Raw genomic sequence first — 19,513 nt, 5'->3', positions numbered from 1 at the left:
CAGCTTGCAATGGGGCATCCAAGCTGGCACTCTCCCGAGCCACTGCTCTGTGTGTCCATTCAGACACAGAGCCACAGCTCAGCCCTGCCCCCTCTCTTTCTTCATTGGCATTGATTGACAGCAGCGGGAGCCAATATGCACATCGCTGGATTGAGAGGGAGCTCAGGTAAGCATTAGGGGGGGGGGGCTGGGGGGGGCTGCTACATACAGAAAGTTTTTTACCTTCATGCATAAAATACATGAAGGTAAAAAACCTTCAGACTTTAGAACCACTTTAGACAGATAAACTGCTTTTGGGGGTTTTACAAACATTCTAAGTACCACATTCAGGAATTAATTGTGCTGCACAGCCTTATTCTTGCACTAATATATGACTCCCCCTACATTATCAAGGTAAATCTGGCCACATAGTTCATCTTTTCGAATGCTTGAATCGTACCATGGTAGGTGCTTGTATTTTTTTTTGGGGGGGGGGGGGGGGCTGATTAGACCCAAAAATATATTCTGGCCCACCTCTGAAAATAAAGACCTGGTGAAATACAATTTTTTGAAAAGTTGGAGTTCGGTTCTAAAACTTTAGTAAACTAATATTCAAGTAAAAAGACGTTTTTATATACATACTGAACAAAATTATAAACGCAACACTTGTTTTTGCCCCCATTTTTCATGAGCTGAACTCAAAGATCTAAGAAAACCGGTATTCAGCCGTGAAGAGAACACCTCTCCAAAGTGCCAGACGCCATAGAATGTTAGCATTTGCCCACTCAAGTCAGTTACAACGGTTACTGAGACGGTTTCTGACAGTTTGTGCAGAAATTCTTTGCTCATGCAAACCGATTGTTGCAGCAGCTGTCCGGGTGGCTGGTCTCAGACCATCTAGGAGGTGACGATGCTGGATGTGGAAGTCCTGGGCTGGTGTGGTTACACGTGGTCTGTAGTTGTGAGGCCGGTTGGATGTATTGCCAAATTCTCTGAAACGCCTTTGGAGACGGCTTGTGGTAGAGAAATGAACATTCAATTCACAGGCAACAGCTCTGGTGGACATTCCTGCAGTCAGCATGCCAATTGCACACTCCCTCAAAACTTGTGGCATTGTGCTGTGTGATAAAACTGCACATTTTAGAGTGGCCTTTTATTGTGGCCAACCTAAGGCACACCTGTGCAATAATCATGCTGTCTAATCAGCATCTTGATATGCTATACCTGTGAGGTGAATGCATTATCTCGGCAAAGAAGAAGTGCTCACTAACACAGATTTGTGAACAAAATTTGAGAGAAATAGTCCTTTTGTGTACATAGAAAAAGTTTTAGATCTTTGAGTTCAGCTCATGAAAAATGGGGGCAAAAACAAAAGTGTTGCGTTTATAATTTTGTTCCAAAGCTTAGCAACAAAATGTGAGTCATCTATGAAGCCATCTCTCAGCCTTAAAGTTATCCACCCTGGGAGCAATATAGAAGCTGTTTTTGCTAACCTCCATCTGAAAATTTGGGTTGCCTATCTGTCTTCGCTATCAATACTTTCTAAGATATTGACCCTGAACTAGAATGCAGACCTGGTGGGTGAAGTCAGACCTTCTACTCTGCATATATGTGTAATGGTCAGTAATGCAGAAATGACTAAAGCCTCTGAATTATAATAATTAACAGGTGCCTAGTTTTTTTCAGGAGAGAGCTGGTCAGTGTGGTAGAAACTACAAAAAGCCTCTGGATTATAATAATTTACAAGTGACTCAATTTTTTCAAAAGGGGAGGTCAACGATGATATACATTCACAGTACAGATTTCCTTGTATGTTTTATAGGCAGATTTTACTGTAAAATACGTATTACTATACTTATAATTCTTATTACTTACTTGATATATATTTTCTGATCTACAGCTTGAACTACAGTGGAATGTGCCTGGCATCTGATGGTCAGTTTGGTGATTTCCTTTCTGGCATGGGCCCTGCTCAATTTGTTGGCCGACAGACACTAGCAACCACATCGATGGGTAAGTGACACTGAATGAAGGAATCCATGTTTCATGTATAGTGGTCTGTACGATCTCTATGCTAGATCGGCCGGGAAATGATTATTACATGTGGGTACTAGCAGAAACCCTCATCACTCTCTTAGGGGAATAGTCAATTAGTTTGGTTAGATTTTTTTTGCTATTAGCTAATTTGAGATCTTATGACTAAGTTCAGGGAAATTGAAGGCAAAGGGTGATTATGCAGTTGACATACATATAGAGTATGTGAACTGTTCTACCTGCCAAAGAATTTGTTATTTTGTTCAGCCAGTCTTATAATTCATACACCTCTTCCAAACTACACAGCCAGGAAAATTACACCACTATGTTGTATATTAACTTTGTAGATTTCTATGTCATTTGCCTGTTCTTTGACTAGGGAACCTGTGTGTATGATAGTGCTAGACCGATAGAAGTGAAAGTTTGTTCTGATTGATAAACCATAAGGTACTTTTCTTTTCAAAGAAGCAGAATGATGAAGAAAATATTGTGTGGGTGCACCCTGTTCTGGTTCTAGACTGCTAACTCTCTATTAGTGACTAAGGGAGCACTCATCAGATGGGCAATTATTGGACGTGTACAGAGGAACACCTAGTACAAAAGTTCCTCTTACCTAAAAAACTTTTGGAAATCTTTAATGGTTAAAAGCATTAAATAAAGCCCAAAGTGTTTTGAGGGGAAAAAGTCTAACCCTTTCTCAGGATTTGAGCAGCTGAAGTTATTAGAATCACAAGAGAATGTACTAAGGGACCTGTGTTAAGGCTTGATGACGGCTAGTGTTTCTTGATGGCACTACAGCCAGCTGCCTTTAGTGCCGTCAGGAGACTCTAGTCTTCATTAAGCCTTAACAGAGGTCCCTTAGTGCATTCTGTCACGATTCTATTAAAATTGTCAGCTCAAGCCCTGAAGAAGGGGGAGGCTTTTCCCCCTTGGCTTTATTTGATGCTTTAACCATTAAATGTTTCAAAAAGTTCTTTAAATGAGATAAACTTTTGCACCACAAACTCCTCAGTACACATTCAAAAACTGACCAAGGAACAGGATCCCTTCGCTGGTGATTCATGGTTCAGTGAACATGCAGGTGACACAGGTGTCACGAGACTAGCTGGACGGAATGTACATATATGTATTTTAACAGTGTATTTACATTAGCTGTATGTCTGGAAAAACTGCGAGTCCTTACCAATTAAGCGCCCATTCAGACTGGCGAGACACGACTTGCTGGGGCTTCATATAATTGAAGTCAATGCAAGTCGCCTCCAGGTTGCCCCAAAGTAGTACAGGACCCTTTTTCTAAGTCGGAGCGACTTGTGTCGCTCCTATTAGAACGGGTCCTGTACTATTCAATGGCGACCGACCGACCGACCGCGACTTGACAAGTCGCGTTAGTGTGAATGGACCCTAACTGTATATTGTTGATTAAAAACATAGTAAGAGTTATAATCTGGAGGAATCCAAAGCCCCCCACTATTCTTATCAATCTACATGATCTACATCAATCTACATTCGGGTTGAAAGAGAAACAGAAATTTAGCACACCATAGTTTTATTACTCAATAGAATATATAACATTTAATACAATTTATTATTTTTTTTTCTAAGGGGATGTTGAAGTTGGGCTGTTGGATAGAAATGGACAACTTGAAGTGGAAATTATTCAAGCTCGAGGTCTAACAGCTAAGGCTGGTTCTAAAACACCACCAGGTATGTTGACAGATATAAATTATACTTTTGAGGAGACTTATGAAGATAATTAACACTGAGTGAGCAGCCAGGGGTTCAGGCTGGTGCACCCACCTTTGTCTCAACGCTTACATTCCCTTTAAGGTGATTGGATGTCAACTTTCTGTTCAACCTTACATCCATGCCCCTCTGCTATTGTAGGTAAACCTCACCCTTCATTAGGGTAGATGTCCACCCTACAGAAGGCAGACATAACTCACTTGCTCTTAGTTATGCTTGAGTGGCATAAACCTATATCTTTAAGCTTATTTTCTTTTACATAAGTTTATTAATATTTTAACAGAAAAAGCAGTACACATACAATACAAAGATGGAAAATGTTCTGTTCAACAAGTGTACAAAAATTCCACCCTTGATAAAAAGGAAAGGGGGGGGGGGGTTTGGAAAGGAAATTAAAGTCCATGGCCTAAGTTAGGGAGGAGAGCTCCTCCAGAACTTCAAAAACCGAGAAAGAAGGTAGAAACAAAGGGAAAGAAAAATAGGAAAGTCCAAGAACAATAGAAAGAAAAATTCAGAAAGTAAGAAAAAAGAAAAGGGGGGGGGGGAGAGAATGGCGGAGAAGAGAAAGAGTTGGGTATATGGAAAGGAATACCCCAGGGGTTCGTTTCCAACCGAAAGAGTAACTATAGTTCTAAGAAATGGGAGGTCATGTGAGATGGAGGGAAGTGGTCAAGCCAGGGTTAGTCAACCCGTAGGAATTTGTCATGCATATAATTAAGCATCTCTGTAAGCTGCTCATTAATATGTGTAGCGTGGAACCAATTTCTGACCTCCTCAAAACTGAGGAGAGGCATTTTCCAGGACTGGGCAATGGTTTGCTTTGATCTCAGCTTACTTTCACTGGGTCTCCTTTTCATCCTTTCACAAGATCTTTTATGAAAACAGGCACATAAACTTGAACTTCATCTCTTATTCCCTCGCTGTAAGTTTCTGTCCTTCAAAAAAATAACAAGACTCAAGATTATTCTAAAGCTATCTAAAAAAAACATTTTGGAAAAATAAAAATAGGTTAACTCCTGCCTCTCATAGTACCCCATAACCAATAGCTCAGTAAAATTTTATACTGTAAAATGCTAGTATCATTCTATAGATTCTGATATGAGAGCCACTGCCAAGGATTGTCCACAGATCACAGTAATTTAGATGTTCCTCTGGCTCCTACATCTCGCAATAAATGGGTATTTTTTGTAATTAGACCACAGATAAAACACAATGCTTTTAATAGTATATTTAAAAGACCAAAAGGGATCAAATAAATAAGTTCATTGTTAGAGTTTACATACAATTTAAGACAATTAGTACTACAAAATGTTTGTCCTTATGACTTCCAAAGCTGTATCAAACAAGCCCTTCAGCACACTGATATTTTCCTAAAGCGAAACTATACTGTTGTTGAAAAAAACTGTATTTTCTGGCATTTTTAGCAAACTCCCTATACAGATTTGTGACTTGCTTCCTTTCTGTAGATAAGTGTCAGCATGCCTTTCTACTAACTTCCTCAGACTAAGTGCTTAATGATAAGGACCTTCTGCTATGTTCACCCATTCAACCTCAGTGTTGTAATTATAGATTTGGTGCATTCTATGCACCTCTGTAGATGAATTCCCAGAATATCACCAAAGATCAAAGGCTCTCTGCCTTATCTCTAAGGGCAGTACTGGTAATGCTGGAAATTTAATCTTAAATTCTATGCTGGCATCTGGCAATAGCAAGCGAGCAAATTATATGAGTGGGTAAGAAAATTTCTAGTGCCGTCTATAAGATATCGTTCACACAGGTGGCCAAGGAGACATAAAAGCAGACAATTGAGATGGGGTTTTAGGGTCCAGCACTAGGAGCAGAAAAACATGCCATAACCTCTGGCAGAAAAAGCGGCAGAAAAAAAATGTTCATAGTAGCTAATATTGCACAAGAGTTTAGGAAAGTTTATGGGCATTTGCTTTTAAAAGCATTTTTTTCCAAAACATTCCTCTCTGCTCGTTTTTCATTATAATCAATATAGATTTGAAAATGCTGAACGCTCCAAAATGCAGCGTTTAGGCGCGTTTATGAGCGTTAAGCATTTTTTCTGCCTAAAAACTCCTCTCAAAAAGGCATGGACCTTTACTATCCCCCCAACTGCCAAGCTAAACACATTATTGCAGTTGCTCAGAGCTGTACCTATGTCCCCGCTGTGATGCTTTGCTTTGTGGCCAAGGCAGAAGTTAAATGGCATGTTATATTTGGCAGGTGCGACCTGCCAAATGCGACCTGTTCAAGGTAATGGGGCCACACCTTAACCACTTGGAATGCACGTGGTTGCCACACAGTGTTTGGCATTTTTAGGGTTAAAGCCTGCCTGTCAAATTCCCTCTGAAAACTGATCCACCTTTTCTGAGGGGTGTGAATGAGCCCTCTGCTTCTGCCATGGTGCAATAGAGAGAAAAAATATTTGCCATTAAAAAAAAAAAAATCACTGTTAAATGCATTGCATCACTGCAGACTGAAATGAAATGTTTAATAACATATCACAAAAGGGCAACTATATACTGTAAGTCAAACTAATCTTAAAATACATTTTGTACGTAGGTCCGCACAAACCAAATTATTCAGTTTGCAGTTTTATCTTAAAGGTCTCTTAGACACTTGATTGAGATCTTTTCCCTTCTGTGATTCTTAATATCCATGGGCAGCCAAATTGCACATCATCTGCTGAATGTTGAGCAATAGGGAGACCTAGCCATTGCAGCAATCTGTATTTATGCCTGTGTAGAGTCCAAACAGGGTACAATATATGACAAAGGCTGGAGTACTGCTTGGCATTAAGCCATTACTATATACTGTATAAGTGAGATTTTTGACTAAACGATATCCACAGTCGCCCATTATGCCCAGATGACAGCAAACAATTAAAGAACAGCTCACATGTGGCAAGACATTCAGCCCATATCTTTTGGGAGCTTTAGGTCTCTGAAGCATAAACTTAAATGGAAAATAAATTATTCATCAAAATTCTGTTTTTTTGGGAAATAATTTCAGCACAAGAAATTATTAGGCTTGCAGCGCTGGGTTATTATTGGAAATTGAACCCGCACAGAAGCTGTTTTCAGGACGCATTTTCAAATAACAGGTTATAATTCAGCTAAAAGAAATTGCAAAACAATGTTGGTGTTTTAATTAAAATAGTTACTGTCTTATAAATCGTAGCTGGAATGCAATGGCTGGCACACTATACAGAATATAATTTTACAAGATCCTATTTGCAGTGTAGTTATACAAAATCTGACCACTACATTTCCTTTAGTTTAAGTTTTACTAACTTTTTACATTTTTAAACTGATGTAAATAATTTTTAGTATTTTTATTTATTTATTTATTTATTTTTTTATAAAAATGTAATATTGGGTGCACCGATACCAATCTCACAGAGAATTTGAGGTTTTGTAAGTAGATAAAGCCCAACTTTAAATCGACCCTAGAAACTAAAATAAGCCAAAAGCTCTGTGTGCAAAATAAAATAGAAGGTCCTCCTTTCCCGCTACCCGCATTTCTGAATGTTGCTGTATTGAGGAGACATCTTCTTCTGAAGCCTCCAGAAAAACCCATAGTACTAGCTGTGTAGATCTCCTCTTTCCCCGCTACCACCGAGCTCTATGTCACCACTTTGCCCTCTTATGAAGTAATCAGGGGGAACTTCAGAGTGCAACGGGGACTAAGAGATCAAGAACGTAAGATAGGAGGTTGAATAAGTGACTCTTCCAACTCATTTAGCTGTGTATAATCTGAGGTTTAGCTATTCAGCATTATAAACAGGTTATTTTTTAGTTAAATAGATAAGGTCACCCTGATAAACATATGAGAAGAAGAATAGAGCTTTACCTACTATCTAGAAAAAAATAAATTTGTAACATGTAAATGCAGTTTCTTGTGCGATACCAATTTATTTCTGTAGTAAAGGAGGCTTCCTAATGTCAGTTGTTTGAAAACTGTTTGAGGTTCATGACTCTACAGAGGCACCTAGCAAAGTGTAACATTCACTTTTTGAGACTATAAAATGATCGCGGTCTGCAGTCTAGTGCCAATTTAATAGTTCCCCTGGCATGCACCCAAGAGAGTAGTTAATGTATAGTGAGGGGTTCATGTTAGGCGCTCGAGAATACTACTTAGTTAAACATTTATGTTGTGGTCTTCCAGTGCTATCAAGCATGATTGTTCCCGAGAGAGCTATTGACACTTAGCCAAACTGTTCTCAAGTGAGCATTCAGTGCTTTTTTTTGCATAGGCAGCAGTGAAGATATCTTTAGCCACATTGGTCACAGACATGTACAAAAAAATGTCTAGCATTCGGTGCTACAGTGAATATCTCCTCAGATGTGACAGGGAGTATCCATGTTCTGCAGCAAGTACTCCCCTTAGTGCTATACCGATTATGTATCTCACCGTGCCATTGTGGCTGCTTATTAGGGATTGGGTCAAGCACAGGTTCAACCCAGCTTGTTTGCAGTTAAGGAAAATAGCAAACAAATGCAGTGGTTTGTGTTCTGCAACAAACAATTATAAAAAAAAATCATGTACTTCCTGGCTTTTTAACTGTGTTGAGGGGGATGAGAAGGGACGGTAATGGAGGTTTTCTTATGTGCAAGACCCCCCACTGTAATAGACAGGGTTCCCAGCCTTATTGAACATCAAGTGGGGAAGAGAGTCAGCATATAGCCACACTGATTAGGGCCAAGCATAGGCTCGGACTTCAGTATAAGTTTCCTAACCCCATCCCACCCCACCATTTTAAGCATCATCCTTGACCAGACAGATATTTGTTTAGCAGCTGCTGGAGAGGAAGAAAAAAAGTCACCTAAATACCCTCATGCCAAGCATGCCTGTTTAGCAAAAACTCTTGGTCTTACAGTTGCTCCCATTCTAGCTTTTGGAGTTAGCCTCTTTCAGTGTGCTTTTACATCAGTAAATTTGCTGGCAGCTGGCAAGAATGCAGGATGGGACACACCAAATCTTAATCACAGTGGGCGTCGTCAGGGGGTCAGGTTGTGAGGTGGAGGCTTTAGCACACTTTAGTTTGTTAAGCCCTGTACACACGTACCGATCGTCGGCCGAACAATCGGCCGTCTTTTGTCCCCGGGCTGTCGTGTCCGCTGAAAAGTGCAAAAGACTGCACACGAATTTTGTCCGCCAACAACAGCCGACTGCAGAAGTGATGTCATGTGATGGTTAACTTTCCGTGTGTTTTTTCTTTTCTGAGCATGCCCAGTTTTTCAAATCTGCTGCCTGTCGGCCGAAATCTGTACTGACTGGCGAACAATCGGCCGTTCTGGTGTCGGCATACAAAAATTTTAATGGTTGCACGACAGATTCTGTTTGGCCGAAAGTGCGCTGTCAGCTGTCGGAAGCATCATACTAACAAGCCGAAAATCGGCCGATCGGTCGTCGGCCGAATCTTTTCGGCCGACAATCTGCACGTGTGTACGGGCCTTTAAGAAAGAATCTGTCTTTAATCATTTACTGCTCATCTGTTTGGAGCTCCCTATTAAGATTTCACCTGTATGGACTTACAGCATATATGACCTCTGATTCTTCACACTTTTTTCACGTTTTTGTGGAGTTTTTTATTTTCTTAGATTTTCTATATATTTTCTCTGGATGGTCACACATATCATATTTTATGATATCTGTATGTTTGTATTAATTAATTCATAATTTGTTTTGAAATGCTGCACTTTCTTTTGAATACACCACTGGGGCTGTTGATGCTGTTTCATGTCCTTTATCATGGTAATGGTGACACTGCAGTCAATGACTCCCACTACTGTATCTCAGCCAATAAGGAGGGAGGCAGCCTCTACTCTTGTGCACATCGTTGGATCAAGATTAGGCTCAGGTATCCGCTCTGATCTCCGCAGGCTTTTAACAGAACGCCATGACAATATGTTGGCACGTTTACGTATGCAATATTATTAGTCTCATAATAAGGCGGGCAAATTTGTGGCCTCCAAGCTTAAAGCGTGGAGGGTAAAAACTAAAATCGACTTTATTAACCACCCCCACACTGGCGCCAAACTCAAACACCCACAGGAGACCTCTGACGCATTTGCGGACTACTATAGCTCCCTTTACAATCGCAAACTAGACACGGACACTCCACAACCCACAGATGCAACCATTCAAGATTTCCTCCAACAAGTACACCTGCCCACTTTGACAGCAGACTCCTTGAATCAATTGAATAGTCCCTTCACCCTTCGAGAATTGACAGACGCACTTACAGCCTTACCTCTCAATAAATCCCCGGGCCCAGACGGCATGACCATCGAATACTACCGTTCCCTCCAAGACCTTCTATCGCCATACCTCTTAAGGCTTTTCTCCGACGCAATCACCAATGGTTCCCTCCCACCTGAAATGTTACAGGCAAACATCACTACTCTTCCTAAACCTGGTAAATCTCCTGACACGCCGGCCAACTTCAGACCCATTTCTTTATTAAATACTGATGTGAAAATATATGCCAAACTTATCGCTAATAGACTAGCTTTGCTATTACCATCACTAATTAAGGGGGACCAAATGGGATTCATCAAAGGCAGACAAGCACCAGACGCCACCAGAAGAGTACTAAACTTGCTCCATCATACCAAACGTTCTAAAACGCCTTCTCTGCTTCTCTCTATTGATGCAGAGAAGGCGTTTGACCGTGTCCACTGGGGATACATGAGGGCTGTTTTGGAGAGATTTGGTTTCTCTGGATCGATCCTCACAGCCATAATGACTCTCTACACTGTACCAACAGCTAAAGTATTGTCGGCTGGCACCTTGTCTAAAGCTTTTCCCATAGAAACATAGAAACATAGAATGTGTCGGCAGATAAGAACCATTTGGCCCATCTAGTCTGCCCAATATATCTGAATCCTCTGAATAATCCCTGGCCCTATCTTATATGAAGGATAGCCTTATGCCTATCCCATGCATGCTTAAACTCCTTCACTGTATTTGCAGCTACCACTTCTGCAGGAAGGTTATTCCATGCATCCACTACTCTCTCAGTAAAGTAATACTTCCTCATATTACTTTTAAACCTTTGCCCCTCTAATTTAAAACTGTGTCCTCTTGTGGTAGTTTTTCTTCTTTTAAATATGCTCTCCTCCTTTACCGAGTTGATTCCCTTTATGTATTTAAAAGTTTCTATCATATCCCCTCTGTCTCTTCTTTCTTCCAAGCTATACATGTTAAGGTCCTTTAACCTTTCCTGGTAAGTTTTTTCCTGCAATCCATGTACTAGTTTAGTAGCTCTTCTCTGAACTCTCTCTAGAGTATCTATATCCTTCTGGAGATATGGCCTCCAGTACTGCACACAATACTCCAAGTGAGGTCTCACCAGTGTTCTGTACAGCGGCATAAGCACTTCTCTCTTTCTACTGCTTATACCTCTCCCTATACATCCAAGCATTCTGCTGGCATTTCGTGCTGCTCTATTACATTGTCTTCCCACCTTTAAGTCTTCTGAAATAATTACTCCTAAATCCCTTTCCTCAGATACTGAGGTCAGGACTGTGTCAAATATTCTATATTCTGCCCTTGGGTTTTTACGTCCCAGGTGCATTATCTTGCACTTATCCACATTAAATTTCAGGTGCCAGAGTTCTGACCATTCTTCTAGTTTTCCTAAATCCTTTTCCATTTGGCGTTTCCCTCCAGGAACATCAACCCTGTTACATATCTTTGTGTCATCAGCAAAAAGACAAACCTTACCATCGAGGCCTTTTGCAATATCACTTATGAAGATATTAAACAAAATTGGTCCCAGTACAGATCCCTGAGGTACCCCACTGGTAACATGACCTTGTTCTGAATGTTCTCCATTGACTACAACCCTCTGTTGTCTGTCACTCAGCCACTGCCTAATCCACTCAACAATATGGGAGTCCATGCTCAATGACTGCAGTTTATTGATAAGTCTTCTATGTGGGACAGTGTCAAAAGCCTTACTAAAATCTAGATATGCAATGTCTACTGCACCTCCACCGTCTATTATTTTAGTCACCCAGTCAAAAAAATCTATAAGATTTGTTTGACATGATCTCCCTGAAGTAAACCCATGTTGTTTTTCATCTTGCAATCAATGGGATTTAAGATGTTCCACAATCCTATCCTTTAATAGGGTTTCCATTAATTTGCCTACTATTGATGTCAGACTCACTGGACTCCCATAACGAATGGCACACGACAGGGTTGCCCATTATCGCCCCTTATTTTCAATTTGATGATTGAGCCCCTGGCTGAATCTCTCTGAAGCCATCCCCTGGTTACAGGTTTTAAATTCCACCGCTCTCCCCATATTATCACACTTTTCGCGGATGATGTAATCCTTAGCCTTACGAATCCCGTTGTGTCTCTTCCAGCAGCCCACCTAATCCTTCAAAATTTCAGTAAAATATCGTATTATAAGGTAAACTTTAGTAAATCAGTGATTCTCAATATGGGTATACACGCATCCACACTTTCCCATCTGCAAACACAACTACCTTATACGTGGACCATGCGAGAGTTGAAATACTTAGGTATTCAACTGACGTTCCCGACATCTAAACTTGCACCTTCCAACTTAAAACCCCTCCTGACATCGTTATCCACGGACGTTGCAAAACTCAAAAAGACAGAACTGTCCTGGACAGGGAGGATAGCTGCTTTTAAAATGGTTTGTCTACCCAAAATTATTTTTCTCCTCTGCACTCTACCTATAAGCATCCCTAAAAAATATCTCAACCCGATTATTAAACTTCTCCGCACGTTTGTTTAGCAGAAGAAGCAGGCACGATGTGCTACCGCGCATATGGTTCGCCATAAATCGGTGGGAGGTCTGGGACTCCCTGACATAATGGACTAAAATCATGCATCCCGATTAGCTCCCCTGCAACATTGGTTCTCCCACAACACTATTCTCCCCTGGATCCCTATAGAGTCTACACTATCCATTACACCTGATCTTGGCACCATGTTACTAGCAGACTTATGGAAACCGATAGCTATTCATACACTGCCAGTTACCACGCAAGCCTTCCTGCGGTCCTGGAGACTTCTTATCGCTCAACTCCCGGAATCTACTCTGCGCACACTCATCCCTATACCTGTAACCACCCTGGCAATATTCCTCCCTTGTGTTCAAACTACTAAACTCATCTCAGCGGGAATACATTTCATTTCACAACTTTACCATAATAACTGCATCAAATCCTTTGCAGAACTGCAAAGGGAATTTTCGCTCTCCCCCCAAACCATCTTTGCTTACAATAGCGTATCTAGCTTCTTACGCAAATATCCCCCTCCTGAGATACGCCTTCCTGACACACTATGGAAGTTTTTCAAGGAACCTACGTCCAAGTTGAAAGGGATCTCCCTCTTCTACAATCTCTTCCTACAAAAAAACTAATTTCAAAAGACTTTGCACATGATCAAGTGGGAAAAGGAGCTTCAACTCTCCTTCTCAGACACACAATGGCAATTAGGGATCCGTACAGTCCACAAAGTTACTCAGTGTGTCAACCACTGGGAACAATCACAGAAGCTTATAACCCGCTGGTATCTAACCCCTTACCGCCTCTCCAAAATTTTCCCTGCTCACAGTCCGCTCTGTTGGCTCAACTGCGACCAGGTGGGGATAATTATACACATCTTCTGGTCATGTAAAGGGCTTACTAGCTTCTGGAAAAAAATCTTTGAGATATTATCTATTGTCACAGGCATATTGACTAAACCCGACCCTGCTTTAGCCCTCCTCTCCTTAGGACTGGAAAAAATACCGCCTGACATGAGGACTGTTTACATGCATACGTTGATAGCGGCTAGGACCCTTATTGCGAGATATTGGAAACAGTCTATTACACCATCCCATTTGGAAGTGATACGGATGGTAAACTGGCAATACTCTTTAGAAAAAGCGTATGCTTACTCAGTATCCCGTGGACACAAATTCCACAGGGATTGGTCTATATGGCAGCAAAGTTCCTATTTTACACAGACTTAATGCGGGTTTGCAATAAGATTTACTGGTTCCATACACCTGTGTGTTATTATTGATCCGAATACTGTTTTATGTACTCCTTTTTGATAACAAATTTCTGATATTCACTCCTGTTCTGTAAATTGTTACCTCCATGGTACTTCACAGTTACCTCATCATATGTTGTACTCCAATGTACCTTCTGTTTTGCTCTATTTTGTTCTACATTTGAAAATTTCAATAAAAACTATTGAAAGTAAAAAGATTAGGCTCAGATAAGTATTTAGGGGGCTGAGGGAGGGAGATGCATACTGAAAGTTCTTTACCTTAATGCATAAAATGCATTAAGGTAAAAAAAAACTTTCAGGCTTTAGAGCGACTTTAAATAACACACTTAGGTTTATTTTGAGATTAAATTTTATTTATCTCTCATGCTTACATTACAGCCTAAGCAAACCACTTGCATAGTGTCCAGCAAATGTAAAATATTTGCAGTTATTTTCTTTGCAGCCTAATGAAGCTGTTAACATACTGTGCAGAGACTGTAAACTTTTTGTGGCTATTGTCTCTGGAATAATACATTTAAATTTTTATTCAGGATAGTAACTGCCTTGTCTATCCCTTTTACACTGTGGCTTAATCAAGCTGCTTACATATTCTAAATGTACAATATTTGTGGCTATTGTCTCAGGAGTAATGCACTCTAAATTTTATTTCAGGATAAATACATCCCCATTCCAATCCATTGTGGTTTTGAAGTGTTTTTATGCACTCTGTTTTGTCATTGGTAATACACTTTTAAAACAATACAGTTTTGTACCGCAAAAAAAAAAAAAAAAAAAAAAAAAGGAGCTTACCCACTATATTGGGCACTGGACAATTGGTATAAAGTTGAGGGCTTTATTTGTGTACGTTTTCCTATAGCTGCTTCCCCTTATTCAAGATCTACTGTATTGTTGCTGCTAATTTCATAGGTCAATTCAGGCTTATTATTGCAGGATAAAAAAAAAATCAGATGTCCCTGCAAAACTGCCTAAATTTTTTTTTTTTTTAATTAGTCAGATTAGAACAGCGCTGCTATATTTAATCCACCCAATAAAAGTAATAATATATTACACATGCAAAATATGTGATGCCAGAATTTGGCGTTGCTAACACTGCCTGTGAGAATCCCACTGTTCTGTAATACCACATACGGCCTCTCACAAGCATGTCATTTAAAGAATTGGTGTTTTTCGCATGTCACTCTCAAAGTCACATTAAGTGCCGGGTCACACTTGTGCGATGCGGGAAGGCTGCAAATTCGCAGCCTGTTCCCGCATCGCAAACGCACATCTGGCAGTTCACACTGCCATATGCGATACGCTGGGGGTGTCAATGAAATGTTAACGACACCCCCAGTTTGATCGCATATCGCAGTGCGATCTGACAGTTCGCACAGGATCGGATCGCACAAGTGTGAACCACTGTGCGATACGATCCTGATGCGGCTGAAAAAATGCCTTGTGCGACTTTTGTGTGGGTGCAGTGTGAATTTATCCATACAAAGTGTATGGCTGAATTCGCACTGCACATCCGATTGCATGTAATGAAGGAGCAGTGCGCTCTGATATTACATGCAATCACCGCACACGCGTAAGTGTGAACCGGCACTCAAGGAGGACCCTCTCCCTGCTGTACAATATTTTTTTCATTTCCTACATATCCCCCATGGCAGTGCCCAGCTCCCCATGCCCTCATTTTGAAAGTCCCTTGCTATTAGCCTTGAAAAGGGGCAGAAATCATTTTCAAGATTCTCTCTGCTATAGACTTCAATAGAGTTCAGATTTAAGTTTGCACTTTTTGGTGGGTAGGTTAGACCAACGTCCCATAAACCAAACCCAGATAACTTCACCAGCTATCCACTAGCTACCACCTCAACCTTGTCTATGCACACTGTAATTAAAAACTTCAGCACCGCAATGATATGTACATTATATCATTTATTAATAATGTTGTTCACTGCCACAGTAGAAATGTCTGTGAGGCCCAGTGACTACATATATTATAATCTATGCGCATGGAACTGTTACAGATTTTTTCCAGGAAAGGCACATCACAGGCAATGCCTACAACATACACTTGTGTAACAGTTTAATACTGAATTTTAAGAGGCAGTTTGAGCATATTTTACCAGCAACTCCAATCAATGCCATACCCATAGAAGAAAATGTGAAAACACATTGATAAATATAGATCAGCTTTACACCCAAATTGGCATTAGTAAATATCTCTTCTAGTCAGTACCATCTGGAAACAACATAGAGGTTTTTGCGAGGTCAGGCTCTTGATACGGTTACCCCTAATACATGTGTCACTAAAGATTAAAGTGACATTGATTAACCACCTGTTAGCAAGTAGAATATAATTATTATTTTGCTTGTGAAGAAACTCAAGGGAATGAACACTGCTATGGTCTTAGTAGAAAATCAATCAATAAATTAATAGAACTGTTAGACCTGAGATGCCAGAGTCATGCATTTTAGTTAAACGATTTCCCTAAGGTAAGGCTTCACTAACATTGTGTGCTGGAGGTAAATTCAGAGCTTTTAACTCTGGCTTTCCAGAGGAGCAGGTAACTTAATTCTTGCAAAAAATCCAAATAAAAAGAAAATTTAACGTATATAAAGCTTATGAATTATTAGATAAAAATGATTTGATATGTATAAAAATCTACTAATGCCAAATTTGTTCTTCCTTATTTGTAAAATATTGACAGCATTTTCATTAACTTTAACTTAGTAGGGTATAACTCGCACACATTTTAATAAGTCCAAAACATATATTTGAAGGCACGTTCATCAACCCGCAATATAGTTGGAAAATGACTGTATCCACTTGGATAGGGCAAACTATTTTTGAATGGAACTTATTTTTTACAGTGGCATAGTTCATTTTTCATATAAAGATCACATGTTGGTAAATTCTCTGACACTTATAACAAATGGGGGAGACTACCCTGGATGTGAATCGATATAATTTCAGTTATCTGAATAGATCCTGGCCAATAGAGGAGGTATCACTCACATACATTTTTCCTCCACTCGGGCATATTGGACCATGATTTATTGGGGGAGGGAGGGGGAATTTATCTTCCTCTGGATCAACTGTGGGCATAGGTTTCTGTATATGGAGGTTTTCTATTTATTTATTTTTTATATTGGTTGAACTAGATGGACTTTTTTCAACATGACACCAGGATGCTCAAAGGTATATAATGAATCAATGCTCAAAGAAGGAACTCCATTGCACCATTGCAATCACCACTAGGGGGATATCATTGAACCATAGGAGGGTGGCATTGTGCCTCGAGGGAGGCCTTGGAAACAGCCCACATGTTACAAGTGCTATTTGCCATATATTAGTTGATGGTCATGTATTGGGGACAGATCCATGCTTAATTGGGCTTTCTTTATATAATTTGGTCTAAGTGATTGGAATCTCAATCTCCACAGCAACACACACATTTCTTTATCACTTGATCTGAGTAGGCTGATGCCTTTTGGGTTTTGTCCCTCCTATGGTTCACTGCTATCCCCCAATGGTGCATAAAATCCTCTTTTGAGCATTGATTCATTATATACCTTCGAACATCCTGGTGGCATATTTTTGCAGTACTTTGGAAGTCTCCTGAGGAAGCCAGTGGTTGGCGAAACATGTCGAGCTGAATTTACTGCACGCATACTATGACCGCATATATTTTCTGCAATGGTTTTTATGAAATTGTTGTTTTTAACATTTGTATATTGTAATGTGATATTTGATGGCACCCTTAATATCCAGCCATTCTTCATATACATTTTCTAATTATATTTGTTAGGATGTGGTGCCATTGATTGTGGCGCCCTGTCCCCGTTAGCTCGCGCGCAGAAACAAACGCATACGCAAGTCCCGCCCACATATGTAAACGGTGTTCAAACCATACATGTGAGGTATCTCCGTGATCGTTAGAGCGAGAGCAATAATTTGAGCCCTAGACCTCCTCTGTAACTCTAAGCTGGTAACCTGCAGAAATTTTTAAAATGTTACCTATGGGGATTTTTAAGTACCAATGTTTGGCGCCATTCTGTGAGCATGCGCAATTTTGTAGCATGACATGTTGGGTATCTAATTACTCGGCGTAACATTATCTTTCACATTATGGAAAAAATTGGGCTAAATTTACTGTTTTCTCATTTTTTTAGTTCAAAAAAGTGAATTTTTTAAAAAAAAATTGCATTTGGAAGACTGCTGCGCAAATATGGTGTGATAAAAAATATTGCAACAATCTCCATTTTATTCTCTAGGGTCTCTGCAAAAAAAAATATATGTAATGTTTGGGGGTTCTAAGTAGTTTTCTAGCATAAAAAAATGATTTTAGCTTGTAAACACCAAGTGTCAAAAATAGGCCCAGTCTTAAAGTGGATAAATGGACAACTTTGTGAAAAGTGCTACTTGGATGTTAGGCCTATGTATGTGGCCAGGCTGTTAAAAAGTGTTACACATGTGGTATCGCCATACTCAGGAGGAATAGCAGAATGTATTTTGGGGTGCAATTTTTGCTATGTACATGCTATGTGTTAGAAATATTGCATAAATGGACAGCTTTGTGTAAAAAAAATGTGTTTTCATTTTCTTTCCACATTTTCCAAAAACTTGTGGAAAAAAATTACATATTCAAAAGACTCATTATGCCTCAAAGATTATACGTTGGGCTGTTTGCTTTCCAAAATGGGGTCATTTTATGGGAGTTTCCATTGTCCTGGTGCTCCAGGGCCTTCAAAAGTGCGATAGGTTGTCAGGAAATTATATGTGTAATTTGTGCTCCTAGAATGCCGGACGGTGCTACTTGGATGTTAGGCCTCTGTATGTGGCCAGGCTGTGAAAAAGTCTCACACATGTGGTATCGCCATACTCAGGAGAAGTAGTAGGATGTGTTTTGGGGTGTAGTTGCAAGTATACATATGCTGTGTGAGAGAAATAACCTGTTAATTCGTCAATTTGTAAAAAAAATAAAAAAATCTTCATTTTGCAAAGAGTTGTGGGAAAAAATGACAACTTCAAAAAACTCACCATGCCCCTTATTAAATACATTGGAATGTCTACTTTCCAAAAAAGGGGTCATTTGGGGGGTATTTGTACTTTCCTGACTTTTTAGTGTCTCAAGAAATGAGATAGGCCTTCAGTACATCAGGTGTGGTCAAGTGTGATCAATTTTCAATGATTAGCACCATAACTTGTGGACTCTATAACTTTCACAAAGACCAAATAATATATACTTATTTGGGTTATTTTTACCAAAGATAAGTAGCAGTATAAATTTTGGCCAAAATTTGTGAAGAAAAATTACTCATTTGCTAAATTTTATGACAGAAACAAAGAAAAATGTGTTTTTTCACAATATTTTCAGTCTTTTTTTATTTATAGCACAAAAAATAAAAAACCCAGTAGTGATTAAATACCATCAAAAGAAAGCTCTATTTGTGTGAAAAAAAGGACACAATTTTTTTATGGGTACAGTGTTGCATGACTGAGTAATTGTCATTCAAAGTGTGAGAGCGCTGAAAGCTGAAAATCAGTCTGGGCAGGAAGGGGGTGAAAGTGCACTGTAGGCAAGTGGTTAAACAGAGAGTCATGAAAATGTGGTACTAACCTGTGAATATGACCATAATTTACCCCATTGTTCCTTCACTCCTCAAAAACCCCAAGCCAAGGTAAATGTAAATTTTCCAAGTATTTAATATTGTAAACTGC

General features: G+C 39.7%; 1 protein-coding gene across 2 annotated transcripts in view; it reads left to right on the top strand.

The window, feature by feature from the left end:
- The window catches only part of RIMS4 (regulating synaptic membrane exocytosis 4), a 370,585-nt gene that overhangs the window by 336,482 nt on the left and 14,590 nt on the right, over positions 1-19,513 (top strand). For both annotated transcript variants that reach the window (XM_082271765.1, XM_082271764.1), the window contains 2 exons: positions 1,880-1,992; positions 3,616-3,717. In XM_082271765.1, coding sequence (XP_082127891.1) covers positions 1,880-1,992; positions 3,616-3,717 — 215 coding nt within the window. The remainder of the gene's footprint in view (positions 1-1,879; positions 1,993-3,615; positions 3,718-19,513) is intronic.

Source organism: Pelophylax lessonae, assembly GCF_965119305.1.
Source record: "Pelophylax lessonae genome assembly, chromosome: 11".
NCBI classification, from domain to species: domain Eukaryota; kingdom Metazoa; phylum Chordata; class Amphibia; order Anura; family Ranidae; genus Pelophylax; species Pelophylax lessonae.
This window is presented reverse-complemented; position numbering and strand designations above follow the sequence as displayed.